This window comes from Telmatherina bonti (assembly GCF_933228915.1).
Source record: "Telmatherina bonti genome assembly, chromosome: 6".
NCBI lineage: Eukaryota > Metazoa > Chordata > Actinopteri > Atheriniformes > Telmatherinidae > Telmatherina > Telmatherina bonti.
This window is the reverse complement of record NC_136624.1, coordinates 37,905,364-37,926,095: the sequence shown is the minus strand read 5'-3', so window position 1 is coordinate 37,926,095 and position 20,732 is coordinate 37,905,364. Positions and strand designations below refer to the sequence as shown.

Here is a 20,732-nt window from a genome sequence, read left to right as displayed (position 1 = left end):
TAATTAGCATTATCATGTTTTCATTCATATATATTTTTTTTAAAGTATTTAAAGTACTTTATCCAGTCCTCGTAGATTGAAGTAAAAGTCCTATAAAATATGCAAACCTATTTACAGAGGAAAACGGAGCAAAAAAAGAAACAATTTACAGTATATTCATCAGTTTATGTATATATTTATAGATATATTTATATTTATATTCAAACTTCTGCTCTGTCTCTTGTTGTTTTTGAACCACTTGACTTCACTTTACTTTCCACATGTAAACTTGCAGCTTTAAATTGGAGCAAATGAAGATGAGCTGTCTGGCGCTCTCGTTCCCACGGTCTTTCTTTACTTCTCCCTGACATGAAAGCATGAGTAAAAAACACGGCTCGGACAAACCGTAAAATAAAACACAAACTGCATCTTGAACGGTAGGAGATGACGATCAAAGAGGGCAGATTTGTAGCGACCACAGATCCGTTTAACATGACATATTCAGGCTAAAGCTGTCGTTAGGTGAAGAAAGCTCAGCTGGACATGCAGGAGGTTTTGTTGCAATCCACCACAGATCTCAGAGTGACATTGATCTTGATGGTCATCTGGTTTTGTACTATATAACAGGCTCAGGATATTGTTACAGTATGTGGCACACAAACAGAAGCATCCTGGGATGTGTAGTGTGGTCTTGTAAGTCTCGCTTGATTTGGAAGCTAAATGTTAAATTATTCAAACAGCTAAAAAGGTTAGACACAGACGCTGGGGAAGCAGCATAATGAGCGGCTTATAGGAAACTTGTTACAGCACCCAACAGGAAGCATTGTCTTCCGAAGTGTCATATAGCCTTATAAATATTCATTTGTATAAATATTCATTAATCTCCACTAGCTCAATAGATAGTTGAATGCAGAGTTCAAAAAATCCAAGTGTGTTGACCTTTTGCGAGGTGTACAGTAGGTGTTCAGACTGCTTTTGTGGACTGTTTTGGAAAACGAAAAGCAATGCGAAGCCGGCCACATTGTTGTAGCAGTTGGAATGGATAAATGGCTGTTTTCACACTTATTGCTTCATTTTACGGTGTCATTTTAGCATTATGTTTAAACTCAGTCGCGAGAGGATGGTAAGGCAATATAACATCTTTTGAAGTCTATGCTTCATGTCCAGTTTCACCAGCAGAGAGTCACACATGCTGGATTGTAAGGTACCAAAAAAAAAAACAACCAGTGGGAAGCTAATTCTTGCAACTTTATCATCCACTCTACTTATATTGCTCAGTTCAGTAAGCTCAGTCACGTCCCTCTAGAAGCCATGTCGCTACCCTGAACTACACCTCTTTTTCCTTTACCTCCAACCAGCGGATCAACCTGTGCTAACAGGTTACCTAATGCCCACGTTTGTTTGAAGTGTAATCACTTGTATTTACTTTTGCACTAAATGCATTTTTTCCTTTTCTGATATTTTTTCTTTATTTTCTTGGAAAGATGATGAACAAACGGTTGTTGGACGGTTTGTTGTAATTGACATGCACTGAAGCTCTGTACGCAACGGAATGATATGAATCTGGCTGTTGTTTTGACATCATAATAACGCATTGGCTGCTTGCAGGAGTGTGTGTCCCGTTTTTTCTTTTTTTTTTTGTAATGCTTTGTTTGTGTTGGAGAGCACAGTGCTGGATGGCAGATTCTGCAGGTGACAAGGCACACCTTGACATGGTGACAGCCCATACGCTACATGCACTTTACTGAATGCAAAAGAGAGCAAGGGTTGTGAGACATATTCATTTTGGTTCAAGTTTCAAAGAGAAGTTTGCGTGTGTGTTTGAGGTGTATTCGTGCGTGCGTGTGTGTGTGTGTGTTGTACGCTCAAATGATATGTTTGGAATAGAGTCGAAGATAATTGTCCTTTTCCTCTAAGATCATGTAGCCTGATTCTCTTAAAGCCTGCTACTGAGATGTGGCTTTTTGCATTTTGAGATAATATTTACACCATGTGTGTGTTCTCACACACATATCTTTTAGCAACATATTGTGTGTCAGCATATAGGTAATCAGAGATAGGAATGCCTGCAGTTTTGGGAGCTGCCAGATTTGCGGTTCTTCCCAAGCAGAGCAATGCTTCAAACTCCAGCTAAAATCTACAAAAAAATTACAGCTCCGCGTAGTCAGTAGCCGTTCTATATACAGACACACATATATAAAATATGTGCATATAAATACATATATTTGTGATTAATATCTATTATCCATATATACTGTATATATGAATACATTTGCTTGAATGCTTGTTATACATATATATGTACTGCAAATATAAACAAGTTCATATATTTCAAACGTTTTTGATGTTTTTCTATCTATGAGGTTAGGATGTCAAGTTAAAAAAGATAAGGCTGTGATACGGAGCAGCCCCTCCCATGCACTCGCCATCCCTCCCGAGACAAAATGAAAAGGGAAAAAAATAAACATTTTGAGTAATTGTAAACTAGCGAAGTGAGAGACCCCATTTGGCCATCTGAAATAGTTTTGCCTGTATTCAAAAAGCATATCAGCAATATATATGTATATATATACATGTGTTGTATATATTCGAAATGCACACTTCTTTTAAGTGCAACCAACCAGTTAAGTCTGACTGGAACAGATGCAGTGGTCCGAGTATATTAGAGCTACAAGTCCTCAGCAATAAAAACGTTTGGTCTTTTGGTCCCTAAAACAACTAAGGAATGACAGATAAGACTCCCTGGAGACCGTTGCTATGGCTCTCCTCGGCAACGGTATCCCCTGGAAACGGACAGGCACTCCGAGCTAAAGATGGCCATCCCAAGTCTAAGCCAATTTGTGTCCTGAAAATATCACATTCCCTACTTAAGTTTTCCTTCCAAGAATTTGTCCCTTCTCCTTTCAAGTCTTAGAAATCGGTGTTCAAAAGTCAAATGTCCAAAAACTCCCCATCCCACAGAAAGATCTCCTACGGCAATCCGCTGTTCAGTTTTTAAAAAGTTTTGTTTTGTTCTTGTTGGACTTTTGACATCCGTATTCCCTCAGAGAGTTCAGCTGGGTTGGTCATTGTAAGCAGGTTTGATATAGTACCTTTTACTCCCACCCGCCCCCAGTTTTCAAGTAAAAGTTTTCGTGGTCCAGAAAAAGGTAGCTGTCATTCAAGCAGGGTTTTTTTTTTTTTTTTTGTGGTTGTTTTTTTTTTTTTTGTAGGGAAGGAGGTTGTTATAAGTGTGCAGGAGAAAAGATGTCCAGGCGCTAACCAGGCTGGTACAAATGCTCTTTGAGTTCCAAAGTTTTAGTACATCCAAAAAGGAGGCATCCGTGACTCGGTCATCGCTCTCTCTCTCTTCCCCCATTCTTTTTCTGAAGCAGCCTCAGTGGTCCAGATGTTGAGTTTGCACTCAGTGTTGGGTCGCAAGTGGTCAACATTTGATTCACCTCAACAAAACCTGAAAAACACAGAAATTGGGAATTGATTTATTTGAAAAAAATGTGTGAAAATTCATTTGTTTCAAGACCTAAAAGATATTCTCACTCCATAAACAGTGTTCCAACTTTCAGCAGCAAATAACTGGAAAAAACTGATGCCTGTAAAGCAGGACGACGCTATGAGAGGATAATAAACTGATGTAAAACAGCAGCTCAGCCATCAGAAATCACGCAGACTGCTGAACTGAGCTGCAACGCCTTCGTGGAAGTCACCAGGAATAAAACTGCTCCTGTGTTACGAATAAACAAGCCTGGTGCATTTTGAAAAAAAAGCTCTGTGAACCTTTTGGCTTCAGGGTATGTCTGAAGAAAAAAGGTTGCAGGATCCGCCTCAAAAGAAAGTCTCTTTAAGCGAGTCTCTTGCTGATGCATGATGGGACACCTGCCTCTCTAAAGCTCCTTAGCCAGCACTAAGACTGGGAGTCTGGGCATGGATAAACACAGCTCATTTCGCTGAGACAGTTTTGAAAACAAATCAGTGCTCATCCAGCAGTAATTAATCTGGCCTCCTGGCAGTGACGCTGTTGAGATTCTATGCGACAAAACAGTCGCTGTTTCTTCTGCATTTATATCCAACATTAAATTCTCTTTGTTTTTTGAGGGGGCTTTAATCAGGACACACCTAAACTCGCCTCCTGCAGAGGTACAGCAGAACTCAAGCCTCCTGGCTGCACGTTTATTTCAAGTAAAGTGCAAAAACCATAACTGCAATAAATGCTTTACAGTCTTCAGCAAAGAAAAGGAAATGTAACAATCTTTTCTGCAGCATTCTGCCCAAAGTGTTTCAATACATCAAAAGGAGCGGTGCGCATATTTTTTGACAAATTCATACGAGATTGCAGTATTCTGCCTGCGGTGATTTGCTTTGGGACACTGTGCGGTATGGTTCAGTTAGTTTGTGAGTGGGTGATAAGTTGCCCTTGAATGAAGTCATCAGTGGTGAATGAACGACACAGCCTCAACTCTCCATCACACAGATGAAGGGAGGAGACAAAGAGGAACGGCACAATTACCCGCCTGAGGGGTAATAAATGCCTCCCTCTTGGAAGCACTTCCTTTCCTGTGCAACACACTCAACCATGTGCCAATTATCTTTTACCTACAGGGTAACATGCAGGGTCACTTACTGTAAAGATGTTGTGCAAATAGAGGAGGCTGCGTGGAAGTAAATGCTTCTATAACTTTGTGTTAGTCGGCCATTATAAGCGAATATCTCCAGTCTAAATGCTTCCAATACAACCTCTTCTCTTACAGAAGAGTGAATCTGCAGGTCTGTGGTGCATCTTGTATAAACAAGCCATGTAGCTTAATATTCAGGAAAATATAGTGATAGCTGAGGTAAAACTTCACTGATCTTTACAAGCTTTTAACAGATGATCAGGTTGTTATTAGAAGTTTTATGACTTATATAAAAGCGTATGGAAATCACAACAGACAGTGCAGTAAATGGGCTTGCTGTTGGAGTATCAGTTAATCCCCCATCAGACTGGGAAGTGACATTTAATGTGTCTAGATGATGCCTGACCTGTCGTTCCCTGTGCAGGATGGGTGCCCCGGCCACCAGGATGGCGGCGGCTGGCTGGGGCGGGGGCTAGTAGGGGCGGTTGGCGTCCTTTGGCCTCTTGAGCTGAACCTTGAGTCTTTTCATGCCGATCTGAAAGCCGTTCATGGATTGGATGGCGGCTTGGGCACTACCTGGGTTATCGAAGCTCACAAACCCTGGGGGAAAGGCCAGACAAGGGAGACAGTGAAGGATGCTGTTAGATGACGAGGCAAGGACACTTTGTGGGTAATATGGAGCTGGAGGTGAGGATAAATCTAGTAATAGGTCCTTTATGTGTGAATTCTAAAACTGAAAGGAAATAAATTATTTCATGTGCGCACACAAGTAAAAACAAACTGATATCCACAAAACAACAAGGCATAAAAATAACATTACAATAGTTTGCAAACATCAATACAACTAATATATTACAGTTATAAGTCACAGTAAACCAACAACTAGGGCTGCACAATATTGGGAAAACATACAATATCATTGTTGAATATTAGAATAATGCTGAGATTTGCATTTTATAAACATGGAACTCAGCATATTGCTTTTAGCTCAGAAGCATGAACAAGGTCTGCATCAGGGTCCAGCTCTCATTAACATACATCATCAAGGCAAAATATATGTTACTGAGGTCTAGCCTTCTATTTATTACCATACACGCAGACTCTTCCAACACTATGCATATTGTGCATGGAGATATCACAACGTTGATGTATTTTAAATATATTGTGCAGCCCTCATAACACCAGTACGATCACAGCTGGAACAGAGAACGTCATGCCGCCTGCTTTTAACAACTAGAGGATGGGCCTTTTTTTTTTTTTTTTTTTTAACTTTTAGCAAAAAACATCATTTTGTGTTGTATTAGCTTTTCCTTTCAGCACATCTAAACACATTGATGTGGTGGCATTAATGAGCAGTAGCTAATTTGCAAACGCATTGAACCAGATGGATTCCCAAACATTCTCTGCCATCCATTTAAGATTCACCAACTAAATAAATGATTGACAGCACTGCCATTGGTAATGAGGTGAGACAATAGGTATGTTTCTGTTATATTGTCAAAATGAGTTCAAGGTTAAAGCCTGAGAGTCATCCTGGCATGTCAATGTCAAAATAAAACAGCTGTGAAGATAAACGATAAAATCAAAACAGTCAACATAGTTTCATTTTAGCAGAAGCCTGTTTGTGACAAAAACTACAGAAAGATCCTAAATCTCTTGTTTCATAGTGGAGATGAACAAAGAAAAACACATTCAGCAGTTAAAGGGCAGGAGGGGGTTATTATCTGTGGCACAAAAAGGTGATTAGTTCAAATAAATGAATGAATAGAAATAACCAATAATCGTTTGGTTTTGTTCATTTTTACCCACCAAAGCATTTACTTTGGTTTGTCGCCCGATCCACAAACACTTTGGAGGAGATGACATTACCGAAAGGCAGGAACATCTGCATCAGCTCGCCATCCCCAAACTCTTGAGGGAGGTGGTAGATGAAGAGGTTGCAACCCTCTGGTCCTGCATGGAAACAGGAGAAGAGAGAAAAACAGGGTGAGGGAGCCAGATGGGGGAGAAAAACAGGGTGAGGGAGAGAGATGGGGAAGAAAAACAGGGTAAGGGAGCCAGATGGGGGAGAAAAACAGGGTGAGGGAGAGAGATGGGGAAGAAAAACAGGGTAAGGGAGCCAGATGGGGGAGAAGAACAGGGCAAGGGAGAGAGATGGGGGAGAAAAACAGGATAAGGGAGCGAGATGGGGGAGAAAAACAGGGTAAGGGAGCCAGATGGGGGAGAAAAACAGGGTAAGGGAGCCAGATGGGGAGAAAAACAGGGTAAGGGAGCCAGATGGGGGAGAAAAACAGGGTAAGGGAGCCAGATGGGGAGAAAAACAGGGTAAGGGAGCCAGATGGGGGAGAAAAACAGGGTAAGGGAGCCAGATGGGGAGAAAAACAGGGTAAGGGAGCCAGATGGGGAGAAAAACAGGGTAAGGGAGCCAGATGGGGGAGAAAAACAGGGTAAGGGAGCCAGATGGGGGAGAAAAACAGGGTGAGGGAGAGAGATGGGGAGAAAAACAGGGTAAGGGAGCCAGATGGGGGAGAAAAACAGGGTGAGGGAGAGAGATGGGGAGAAAAACAGGGTAAGGGAGCCAGATGGGGGAGAAAAACAGGGTAAGGGAGCCAGATGAAGGAGAAAAACAGGGTAAGGGAGCCAGATGGGGGAGAAAAACAGGGTAAGGGAGCCAGATGGGGAGAAAAACAGGGTAAGGGAGCCAGATGGGGGAGAAAAACAGGGTAAGGGAGCCAGATGAAGGAGAAAAACAGGGTAAGGGAGCCAGATGGGGGAGAAAAACAGGGTAAGGGAGCCAGATGGGGGAGAAAAACAGGGTGAGGGAGAGAGATGGGGAAGAAAAACAGGGTAAGGGAGCCAGATGGGGGAGAAGAACAGGGCAAGGGAGAGAGATGGGGGAGAAAAACAGGATAAGGGAGCGAGATGGGGGAGAAAAACAGGGTAAGGGAGCCAGATGGGGGAGAAAAACAGGGTAAGGGAGCCAGATGGGGGAGAAAAACAGGGTAAGGGAGCCAGATGGGGAGAAAAACAGGGTAAGGGAGCCAGATGGGGGAGAAAAACAGGGTAAGGGAGCCAGATGGGGGAGAAAAACAGGGTAAGGGAGCCAGATGAAGGAGAAAAACAGGGTAAGGGAGCCAGATGGGGGAGAAAAACAGGGTAAGGGAGCCAGATGGGGGAGAAAAACAGGGTAAGGGAGCCAGATGGGGGAGAAAAACAGGGTAACGGAGCCAGATGGGGGTGAAAAACAGGGTGAGGGAGCCAGATGGGGGAGAAAAACAGGGTAAGGGAGCCAGATGGGGAGGGGAAGGTAAGAGACAAGAGAGAAACAGAGGTGAGGATTAAAAAGAAAAGGGAGAAAACTCAGTTAGAAACGGATATGCTTCAAATTAAAGACAAAGATTTCATTGTTATTTTTTTTATTAATAAAAAATGTTCGGTCATCTGGACCTTTTGGTTAGAATTTCTCCTCATTCTGCATTCCAGTACAATTTATAACTTTTACTTTTCTGCAGATTTGACTGTATGTTGTTAATCGGACATTTCTTTGACGAGTAAGATTGTATTTTCTGTATTTTCTGTGGTTTCCTAACACAGCAGAGGTTTTTATAAAATCCCTAAACCTCCAGTTTCGCCTTCAGATCCTTTAAACTCGACCAGTTTTGATCTGAGAAATAAGCGAAACTAAACCATGCAAAGGTCCCATCAGATTCACTGTGAAATATCACCATTTGTTTTAACAAAAAAGGCAAATAAAAGAAGATAATTTGTAAAAGTGCACATGCTAATGTCTTATTAGTGATGAGAAATAAAAAAAAAAACCACATATCAGTTAATCTGAAAATGCGGTTATTAGTTGACATTTGCAAAACGATAAGTTTCTTTGCCTATAACGTTTTGGTATTTCTTATCAAATGACCTTTAAAGGATTAAATATTGCCTTAAAAAGTTATGTGATAAGCCTAAATATAATGCCAACAAAGTCAGCGGGTGAATGATTGAGCGTTACTTTGTATATTCTCCACCAGAGGGCAGTAATGTCCCAGACATGAGAGTCCTGAGGGGTCATCACGTTCATGAGAGGGTTTTCAATTTCCTTTATTTCATTTACTGGTTTATCTTCCACACTTTCCATATTTGGATATTTATCGACAAAATAACAATCATAAAGAGCAATAAATTTCAATTTGTCTAATATTTTTAACTGCACTACATGTCCCAATCTGCCAGGATGTTGAGACTTAAAAAGCAGAGTGAATACGGTGTGCGGCAGCGTGTTGGTTACCTTCTCGTTGCTGCTGGGGAATGATGGGCGGAGGGTGGGGGAAAGCTTGGCTGATCTGACCGTATGCAGCGGGGTAGGCTGCTGAGACACACACAAACACACACACGCGGCGGATCAGATAACTGTCATGACTTCAACACACACTCCGATACTTACAAACAATGTGATATATGCAGGTGCACAGCAGGCAATCGATCAGATAACAGACAATAGAGTCTACATGTTGCACAAACACACTGAGCGCAGCGCAGAGAAGAAACCGATGCAGTGAGACGGAAACACTCAGTGTTACATGATCAAAATTCTAATTTGGACAAAGGAATGCTTATCTTCATCCTCGCCTTCCTTCCTTTCTTTCACTTCCCACCTCTTCCTCCATCAGAGGCACAAATGCACATCCATGCACGCAAGCAGACACACACATCAGTTCTGCAGTGAGAGTGACAGACAGACCTGCATACTGCTGGACTCCTGTGTAAGCCTGCTGGAGAGGATCAGCTGCAGTGGGACTTTGAGCTGCTTCAACACAGACACAGAGTGGAGATGAGGAGGAAGGAGGTGGTGGAGGGGAGCACAGATGGATGGAGGTGTGTGTGTGGGGAAAGAGGTGAGGCAGAGAGACGGAGGAAGAATGTAGATGGAGGTGAGGGCATGGAAGAAAGCGGGAGCAATATATAACAAGGGTGAAAGGGAGGAGAGCGATGGAGAGAAGAACAGACAGGAGAAGAAAAGCAGAAAGGTTAGAGAGCTGAACAGTGTGGAGGCAACTCACTTTGCTTTCAGTGTGTGCAGGCCCTTTAACTTAATGTTCCTCCCAAAGCATTTCAAAAAGTACTTTGTTTTTATCTAGAAAAGCAGAAAAGTAAAACTTTGAAGGAGCACAGTAAAAACAAACAAACAAACAAACAAACAAAAAAACAACAAACACATGGCTGCAGGTTTACAACAGTTAAATAAAGTTAATTAACATCCTATGAGTTGTATTTCTGTCCAACAGAACAGGCACGGCACACACATCACTGGACACACCTGTTGGTATCAGACCTTTCATCTGTCTGCACGCTGGCAGATATTTACGCCACACTCTAACACGTCTCCCTATGCACATACGATACATGCAAATAAAGGAAACCACTGAGAAAACACACACACACACACCAAAAACAGACAAATCTAAGACCCCATATCACTTAAAACCAAAGAAATACCAAACACACTCTGGACTAACAGCAACACTGAACAACAGTCACAAATAGCCAAAAAGAAGGAGAGATAAGGGCTGAAATGACCTCCGGTAAAACTTACAGCATGATGAATCGGATTCTTTTCCTAACCTGGAGCAGGCAGGGGATGAGCGGACGTTTGCTTTTTGAGCCGCCACGCTGGACCTCGCTGCATCAAGACTTTTCTCTGGCTATTTAAAAGCAAGTTTTCTGTTTTTAAGCTAGCTAAGCTAAGCTGTGCTGACAAATGCTCACATTTTAAACTAATTATAACATTAAAAAATAATGTAAAAACAAATGTCCGAAGGCTTTAAGCAAATATTCAAATTGAACACTTATTTATTTACTTTTTGTCCATATTTTCTGATGATGCCAGAAATATTGTTTCCTCGCATCAGCATCAAGTCAGATATTTATTACTTTTATTCCTAACTTTTATTTTTTTTATTTGTGCCTACATTCAGTTTAGAGACAGAAGTTAGGGAGTCATGTTAGAGCAAGGGGGAGTGCCTTCTTTGTGTGTATGTGTGTGTACATGACTGTGTAAAAGACAATTTGATGAGTGTGTTTTTAAATTGCAATGTTATCTATTTGTGTGTGAAGGCTACTTCTATATTAATACACATGAATTGGTTTGATCATGATCGCTTTGTGTTGCCCCTGGCATGAAATGTGCTTTATAAATAAAGTTTCATTTGATTTGATTTAAATGTGATTGCATATCAGCTGTTTACTAACAACTCCAATAAAAAATAAAATAAGAAAAAATAAATATTGATGTATTTCAATATGTTTGGAAATTTATAGCATAATATTTTAACTCATTTTTGTATCTACTTTCTTTGCCTGTGTGCTTTGCCTTGATATGTTTATATATCTATCTATTTATCTATCTATCTATCTATCTATCTATCTATCTATCTATCTATCTATCTATCTATATATATATATATATATATATATATATATATATATATATATATATATATGTGTATATATATTTATATATATATATGTGTATATATATATATATATATATATATATATATATATATATATATATATATATATACACACATATATATATATAAATATATATATATATATATATATATATATATATATATATATATATAAATATATATATATATATATATATATATATATATATATATATATATATATATATATATACACATATATATATATAAATATATATATATATATATATATATATGTATATATATATATATATATATATATATATATATATATATATATATATATATATATATATATATATATATATATATATATATATATATAATATATATATTATAAATTTAATTTCTTCTTTTATTTTGTTATTTTGGATGCTCTAAAAGGATTTTGAGATGATTCATTTCTATTGTCTTAAAAATCCTAAAATATTCGTGACTGTTTCGAGCCCAGTGAGGAATGAGGTGAGGGAGGGTGCGTGGGGCGGGGGGGAGAGCGCTACCTTCAGAGAGAGAGGACAGGAAGCAGCCACCCTGAACCCCAAAACAACTCCTCGGAGCCACGCCCAAGCCGTTTTTCTCCGAGTCCTCCCTAAAAACCACCTCCTGCAACACTGCGGAGACAAGAGTGTAAAGAAAGTAGACAGATTTTTCTTCCACCTCTTCACAAACAGAACCAATGAGGCACTAGCTATGGCTCATGACACAAGCACATACTCAAGCTCCACAAGCCCTATAAACACCTGTGCCAGACACTCATCTCCCCGACATGCTCGCTGTCTGTGGGCTGCATTTGTTTGGCCTCGGCCCCCTGAACATGCGTCACGGCTTTTCACGCACGGAAGCTGGCGCCATGCACACTTTCCAGTTATCGTGTCTATAGAGCTTCATAGTAATGAAGTCACAGTGCTCTTTGTATAAAAATAGAAATACACACCTTCTTATGTGTGCAGACATGCCCCTGAGATGATCAGACCTACCAGGGTAATGATGTATCCCGTTGGTGAAGACAGCTTCTGCAGGTGGCTGCCCGTTCGCCTGGGGAGGTGGCATACCAGTAAAACCATTTACGCTGATGGGAGAGGGGATGCTGGTCACTGTGGGGGCGCTGATGCCTGGGGGAGTGCTGCCACCTGCAGTCATAAAAACAGATAAATATCCACTTGTATTTTTCCAGCAAATCTGATGGAAAAGTTTCACTCCAACTGGCCACCGAGTCGCTTCTGCAAATGTCAGAGGGGCCGGTCCAGTGGGCTGACGGAGGCACTAAATGTCAGGGCTGATTTCTCGTACCAGTAGGGGCCTTGGGGTTACACTGCAGCTATTAGATCAGCTTTTCACACGTTGTCTTGAAGAATAAAGAAACCCATTAATCCATCTGGAGACAAATTATACTCAGATTATTGACTGAAGTTTGTCTTTCTGGTTGTACAGCGATGCATGTTGTCCTTTCATAAAAATCTCCACCTTTTCTTCACTAGTGCTGTCTGATCCACATAACACATGCTTTTTATTATACTGGATAGTCATAGTAGCCATTTTACAATAATTTATTTGAACATATTTAATCAGAAATGTGATTATAAATCTGTTTTGCACTCATCAGTTGCTGGCATCATCGTCATCTGTGAGGATGTGAAAAAGTGAGAAGCAGCTGTGCTGAATGTACGATCATGTTTCTGCACAATCAGAGACGTAAGAAGCAGTTTTTCACTCAACGCCACAGATTAGAGGAGATGTTAAGACATTAAACAGAACTCTTTAAATTAAAAGACCATTTCTTTTGTCTGTTAAACTTATTTAAATGGTAATTAATGATGAATGATGAATCCTTTTGCCTCCATTTCAGCCAAATAAGAAAAGAGTTTCAAATGTCGAAAATGAGCCGAATGTGGCGCTACAGGAATCACTTATATGCCATATAAACTAAGAAAAATAAATAAATTGTTGCTAGATGAAGGTTTTATGGTTGATAGAAACTGGGAATTGTTCTTCTAATCGTGAATCTTAACTTGTTACCTGACGTTGGGGTCAGCGGTGCTCCTGGGAGGCCATTGATGGTGGCCATGTGCTGCATCTGGGCAGCAGCAAAGGCTGCCATAGGACTGAGGTAACCTCCCTGGCCTACAGATGCCATCAATGCTGCCTGCTGCTGCACCTGCAGTCGGATGAGGAGAGAGGGGTCGTCAGGAGGATAGAGAGCAATAAAAGAAAAAGCAAGAGCGTGAGGTTACTGAGTTAAAAAAGACAGATAAAAGGAAGGAGTCGGGCTATAAAGTGAAATGAGGTGCAGCGTATCGGCAGCAAGCAGAAGCTAATAGGTAGAAAGCAGGTATTAACTCCCCCAGTACCTGACTCCCACCTATTCCTTTTATTTCTTTCTTTCTTTCTTTTTAGACTAACTTGAGAATTTGACATGACCTCAGCTTCTGTTGCAGCTCCAGATTTATATGAGCTGGGCTTTAGGACAATCTCCACGGCTCAGTGCATAAATAAGTGGATGAAAAAAAAGGTTTGTGGGTCTTGCCTGAGCGTAGGCTCCGTAGGCTCCGAACTGCAGGGCCATCGGGTTGAAGATGCCCATCTGACCAGCCATCTGCTGCATGCGGCGGATGGTGCGCTCCTTATCCGTGTCAGCGAACTTCACCACCAGACTGGATGAGGCACCCTGTGTACCCACCCACACACACACACACACACACACAGGCGCCAGGCAGTACATATAACTGCAGTTCAATAGACGCGTGACATAAGCTTGTGTCTGTGGTTGCACACACATGCTGCACACACATCCTCTTCGATCTCCTGCCAAGGCGGTGGCCTCAGAGCTGCAGTCGCTGCTCTGAAAAATTTAGGATGGGTCGTATCTACAGGACAAATTTCCTCACTGGGATTAATAAAGTATAACTTAACTTTGAGAAGTTAATTAAACGCTCTTTGACTCATCTCTCTGTGTGACTCACCCCTCTCACACACACACACACACACACACACACACACTCCACAGTTATGGCATACTCACAGGCATCGTCTGGCTGCCGTGTAGTGCACTGATGGCTGCCTGAGCTTCGGCGTGAGAGGAGTATTTTACAAACGCGCAGCCTGCAGAGAAAGAGGAGAAAATGAGTCACAGTTAGCTTCTTTTTTTTTTTCTTTTAACCTGAGATAAGCTTCCATCAAGATAACAGCAACAATGATTTTATAATGACAGCCTTCTGCGCTGTGGAAACTTGGATGGGATGCTCAGTAAGCAGACTAAACATGGCGCAGGCTGTAATCAAGCGCTCTGTAATCATCAGGCTTAGTTATCATCAGGCTGCTAAGCCCACTCATGAACTTCATGCAGTGAACTTGTGTAACACTGACAACATTTTCTTTGAAAGGTCATTTTTCTGGCATGACTTGAGGTCCAGTGGTTAATAAGGACTCTTATTCAGAGTTTTTTCCCTTTCTCTGTCAGAGCCATGTAAAAGTTGACTCATGAGGTTAATGGGGTCCATCTGTAAAGTGTAAAGTTAGTGGGTTTCATCACTCGTTGCTGTTGGCTCGCCATTGGTTCTTTCTGTCAGATTTCACAGTATCAACAATATTCTTATGCAACCACTCCTTTTGTAATTGTGAAAGAGGCTGCTTTGACATCACTTTACATGGGAGTTTAAGAGGAACTTTGCAAAGTCACTAGCTTTGAAAGGCCAAATCATTTCTGTGCAGTAGCCTGTGAAAGACTCTGCTGGCTCAAAGTCATAAACAGCCATAAACTCACCTTTGCTGTTTCCGTCGGGGCCTCTGAGGATGGTGCATTCTTCGATGCTGCCGAAGGACTCAAAAAGGCGCCGCACGTCATCTTCAGACTGTTGCTTGTTGAGCATGCCCACAAAGAGCTTTCTGTCTTCTAAAGGGAAAGGTTATGATCAGAGGTGTCTCCAGAAGGGAAAATATTTGTTCAGCTTTTGATATGAATGCAGAAAAATATCAAGGAAAAAAAAAAAAAGAAAAGGAAAAAAGGGGATCAAACACATAAGAAATCATTTAGCTGATGTTGAAAATGCAACCTTGAATAGTTGAAACCCATTATGCTTTTATAGATACTCTGTTTTAAAATGCAGTAAGTTTATAATAAGTCACTGAGAGACACTTTTGAATCAGTTACATGCAGCTTAAAAAAAAAGCATTTTGCTGCCGATAATAATGCAGTCCCTGGGTTTTTCTCATCCAGTGATGCAGAAAGATGCTTCGCTTTACTATGCTACTCCTGATGCACCTCAACCCCACAGAGCCCAACGAGAGACAAAGTTCATCCATACAGACATTTTACATCACTTTCTGGTAAAAACTTTGCTCACATAGTCTGAAACTCGACTTCTGCCTCCTAGTGGAGGAAGCAGGGCACTGCACTTTCATCGTTTTCACATGGTAGTATATGGTAAATATCCATAGAATAAATGTGATATTTCTGTTACCTTTTGTTAAAGGTGGAGTATGTAAGATTTTCAATATTTAAAAAAAATTAACTAATAAAATAACTACAATCATAATTAGATAGTTTTTTTTAACATGTAGGTTCCAGTCTGTCCATATTTGATGCGTTATTAAATTACAAGTTTAATTAATGACAAATGACAAAAAGCACTTTTTTTTTTTTTACTGGCAGACAAACATCTAAGAAGGGTCTTTGTCATGAATTAAACTTGTAATTTAATAACACATCAAATGTAGACAGAGTGGAACCTACATGTTTAAAAAAACTATCTAATTATGATTGTAGTTATTTTTTTAGTAATTTTTTTTTTTAAATGTTGAAAATCTTACATACTCCACCTTTAAAGAGCCAAATAAAGACTTTGTATTAAAAAAATTGGACTTTCTAACTAGTTTGTCCTGGTTTGGGTTGTTAAAGGGTTAATCCTGTTCAACCTGCTGACAAGTTAGCTGTAGCTTATGATTAAGTCTAGGAAGTTCTTTCCTCTTCAGTCTGCACACATGACAAAGTTCACTTTCTACTACTTGTTCAGCAGACTCATTGTTGTAAGTATCAAATCTCTCTGCTTTCATTGTGGAAGATTCCGGCATCTGTTTGACTGCAAAGGCCTCCTGCTGATTTCACAGTAATATGACCACAACAAAAATACACCCCAGGTTCCAAAGCGTTGATGCGACAGGAACATCTCTTATTGACCAGCGAGTAAAAATGAGCTTGTACTATGTGGAAGAGATCGTATCACTCATGCAATATCCATGCAGCTGATTCAACAGACATTTTGTTGGACATGGCTAGAAACTGGAAAAGACAGTCCATGGGTCCAGCTTGTCACTATAACCTGACAGGTTTTTTTTTCAAAGAAGCGGAGGAACCTTCTTATTATAGATGAGGAACTTTTCCCGTCACAGGTGTCAGGCAGGAAACTAGACGGATGCGTCGGCGTTTCCGGTCGTCAGGTAAGACCATGACTCAGATTTAACCGCAGCTCGGGTTGGGGTCTTTCTGGTTCAACTTCCTTCACACAAAACAGCATATTGTTGTTTAACGCGCATCAGTAATAAATTCTATCCATAAAAGACCAGATTGAGACAAGCTCCGCCGAAGCAGAGGTGGAGAGAAGGATTCCAGCATGTCCGCCATCATGAATGCCACATTTATTATTTCTCCCCAACTTTTCTGCAGACAAATTTATATGCTGTCAAAAACACAGACTTTGAGTCAGACTTGGAGGGGAAACGTGGAGCAGACGTGGAAGGTGTGTTAGCTCCCAACACGCCTGCTTTCTGTTCTTACATAAAAACCTGAGCTTTGTGGAAATGGATGTATATGTTTGGAAATTAATGAGCCTCAGAGCAATTGCCTCTGAATGCGCTCTGCATATGAATGTGTGCGTGGAAGTGGGTGTCCGTGAGTGCGTTTATGTGTGCGTGCGTGCGTGTGTGCTGACGGTCCGTTCCCCGCTGCCTGGGCTTAACAGGGTGTCCTTGCCGAGTCAACAAGACTAATCTGCGCTCTGGCCTTGCACCGGGGGGTGGGTTGGTATGGTGAGTGTTTACAAGATTGTAGCACACATCAGTGTTGGACGACACACACGTATACACAGGAACACACACACACAAATCTTTATATGCTCATCTCTCTCACGTCTTCTTGTGCACATGCGCGTTAGCAGCACACACCTCGGTGGTGGCGAAAGCCTACCTTTTTCTAGACAAGCCAACAATAAATATTACATTACTTGTTCCCTTTCTATCCTTTTTCTATCCTCTCTGGTCTGATCCTGCAGTACAAACTCTGTAATACAAACACTTCTGCATGAAAAAGATAGAAAAATAAGATAAAAATCTAGAATATCAAAGAGTTTATTACATCTATAAAACTCCTCTTGGCAAAGTAAATTTGCTCAGCAGAGCACATAATCCAGACAATTATTCTGCTGCTTAAATGCTGGACAAGACATAAATAAATAGATAAATGAATAAATAAATAAATAAATAAATAAATGAATATTACATCTGACTTTTAGAGCAACCTGAACGCGCATGCAGAGGGCAAATCATTAAACATCAGAGTGTGAACATGATGTAAAGCTCTCGTAAACACACACGACGTGCCGAAACGTCTGCCTGACGTCCCTCCTCTGTTCTGTTTGTAGGCAGCTGGATTAAATTTCTTCCCAGTTATGTTAAATATATCAGCTTCTGATTTCATCTTGATAACAGAATTCCTTTCCATCAGTACTCCATCAGCAGGAACGCTTCTTCTTCTGCCGAGTTATTAATGCTGGAAAGTTCTGCAAAGTTCTCATTTATTTAAGTTAAAGTAGCCCAATGCTGAAAGACTTGTGTGTTTTCCTTTCTCGGCTGCTTTACACACACTTTTTAAACCTTAAGGCTCTTTTCAGAGATTTTCACTCAAAAATATTTTAATCAGAAAGACGAACTTCAGAAGAAAGTTTTGCATTAAAGCATCCAGAATTGTTTATTTTTTAATAATCACTGCTTTATTAGAGGGTTTGTTATGGATTTGATTGGTTTGTTTTTGTGTCACTCAGACAAATTTCCCATCATGTACAGGTTTAATGAACACAGATGTTGGTATAAAATGAACATTTAGTGGTTTTTGGACTTGACTGGAAGGTTGTCACTCTAACAGGCTCCAGGAACCTGCACTGCATTGGAATGAGCAGGAGGAGACAACGGGTTGAAGGATTTCATTCTAAGAAGTCTAAATTAGAAAAATGTTTTATATTCTATCTGATGCTGATCTGCTCTGCTCTGCAAATAATTATACACACATACATAACTGCTAGTTTCTTTTGTGCATTTATGCAATCGCCCGAAAAGGAGAATTTTACACATTATTTAATGATTCTTCCACATAAAATCCCCTGGCCAATCCCCTGGCACTTCATCAGAAGAGGAGCAGGTTGTGTGAATGATGAACGGTGTGAAAAATATCCAGATCATCACAGAAAGATACAGTTGTCTGCAACTGAGAGAAAAATACTGCTGGAGAATTGTTAGTTGTGCAAAATGTTCATTTCTGTCACTTGTTTGTGTAATAACAGCTGCAGATAAACCTCTTTATCTTTGTTTCACTAATAAGTGCATTTAGTCGCAGTAACCCATTAAAAGGTTTAAATGACAAGGTGCTGACCAAGTCAAAGCTCATTTTTATTGATTAAATACAATAAGATATTCAGGCCTGTACTAATTGATTTTCCAATCTGTGTCAGCAGAGTAGAATGAGCTTCTATTCTTGTTAATGTGAACAAGATTTAGGCTTAAAAAACCATTCTGCATCTCCTGTTGATGGCATGGTTCCCATGGTTACGTCCTGCACAATTTACATGTTGCTTTGGATAGAAATCTACATACACTGAGTTATTTAGATTAGCAAATTATGACACTGAAAATGTAATTTTTGGAGATATTTAATTCTGCGGTGGCTCGTAAATAAAATGATAAAAGGCATTGAATCAACATTGTTTTGTGGTTGAAGTTGATGAGAACGCTGATCAATTTAATCAACATTTAATAAACATGTAACTGCAATACACTGTCCGACCTCTAAGATGATGGTTAAGTCATGGATTTATTTAAGTTTTTTGACAAATTTGTGTTTATTTAACCTCTATCATCAAGCATTTTTTATTTTATTAGACGATATTAGACATAAACTTTAGATACTTTAGCCTGATGACATAAAAATGTTCCAGTCGGATCTATCTGGGATTTTTTTCCCCCCAAATCATTTCATTACAACAAAACACCCTGAAGCAGGTGATGAGTTCAGTATACGTTACCACGGTGATCCAGCTTAATAAACAGTCGCCATGACAACCCTGAAAATGTCAACTTTCAGCATATCTCTCATCATATTGCCTGAGTCCTCATGATGATGATCCTGAATCCGGGTTTTAGTACGACTAGTGCGGCTGCTACTACATCTTCTACTACTCCTACTACTACTACTCCTACTACTACTTCTAATACTAATAATGGTAATAAAGCACATAAAGTTACAATATCTTTTAATGGCCTGTATCATTTTCATTAAGACCATATACCCACAATTTTTTCAACGATTGGCAACGTTGATAATTATTTATCTATTTAGTAAAAAGATAAATTGAAAAGTATGATTACTCCCTATTTTACAAGAAAATGTCTACCGACAACAATCTAGCTGGTTTATTCAGCCATCCATCTATTCTACAGGTTAGGAGCTTGAGAATTACACAACGTGACGGCATATAAAATATTAAGCTCTCCTGCTCATTTTGACCAGCTGCAGCAGCTAAATGCCACTTACACCAAGTGCAACATCCTATTAGAATATTACGCAACAACATTTATGTTCTTCTACAGAATGCACTTTGCATGTACTTACACCTGAGCAGGATTGAGTTTTATTCAGCTGTTTTATTTGTGCTCAAACCAAGTAAAAGACTTCTGCATGCATGGCTGCTATTAGGAGAGTAACGCTTTGCATTCCAGCGTGCAGCTTTGAAAAGCAAAAGTGTGGTGAATGGATGAGAGGCAAAGAAGTGAACTGAGGACGGGAATGCACAGCTTGGATTGCTCGTGCTCTGCTTCCTCTCGCTCAGTTCCTGCTTCTCTTACCTCCTGCTCCATCAATCACCCTCCAAAAACCAGCAGACGAAGTGGAAGAGGATGTCAGGCAGCCTCTCCCCCTTTCTTTAAAGGTTATTTTCTTTACAGGCTAATACCTCTTTCTCCCTTTGCCTCTGCTGCTTATCAACTTTTAGCTACTTGCACGCTCTATTATTTCCCTTCTCTCTTTCCTTCTTTCTTGTAGCTACGAAATCACTCAGGTGCCAATTATGTTAGCAGCTGGAGAGTTTGAAAGACTGTCCGAAAATGGTCAAACTTCTTCAATCTCGTCTTGTGCAGTCCATTGATTGATGTCAACAGTGGGTCACTACATGTCTAGACGCAGAAAGTTTGCTCTAAGTGGTCTTGGCTGTCGATTCAGCCCAGTGTGCAGAAAGTACCTGACTAGACATCCGCTTTTCTTCATGCACATCTTCTATTAAATACTCTGCAGTTTATTCGATTAATGCAAACTTGTGACATGAGTGAAACCGGATGCTACATATTTCCCTTTCAAGTACAAGCAGTGCATGCTTCTGTA

General features: G+C 40.2%; 1 protein-coding gene across 9 annotated transcripts in view; it reads right to left on the bottom strand.

Moving 5' to 3' along the window:
• Positions 1 to 5,061: 5,061 nt before the first annotated feature.
• Positions 5,062 to 20,732, bottom strand: part of celf4 (CUGBP, Elav-like family member 4) — a gene marked incomplete at both ends in the record, with an annotated part of 99,144 nt that continues 83,473 nt past the window's right edge. The window contains 10 exons of one of the 9 annotated variants that reach the window (XM_079241643.1): positions 5,062 to 5,189; positions 6,399 to 6,542; positions 8,872 to 8,949; positions 9,325 to 9,387; positions 11,596 to 11,706; positions 12,073 to 12,225; positions 13,112 to 13,250; positions 13,620 to 13,760; positions 14,115 to 14,194; positions 14,856 to 14,984. In XM_079241643.1, coding sequence (XP_079097769.1) covers positions 5,062 to 5,189; positions 6,399 to 6,542; positions 8,872 to 8,949; positions 9,325 to 9,387; positions 11,596 to 11,706; positions 12,073 to 12,225; positions 13,112 to 13,250; positions 13,620 to 13,760; positions 14,115 to 14,194; positions 14,856 to 14,984 — 1,166 coding nt within the window. Of the gene's footprint in view, positions 5,190 to 6,398; positions 6,543 to 8,871; positions 8,953 to 9,291; positions 9,388 to 11,595; positions 11,707 to 12,072; positions 12,226 to 13,111; positions 13,251 to 13,616; positions 13,761 to 14,114; positions 14,195 to 14,855; positions 14,985 to 20,732 lie in introns of all 9 variants that reach the window. The other 8 variants (XM_079241644.1, XM_079241645.1, XM_079241647.1 and 5 more) reach the window with 8 other exon arrangements.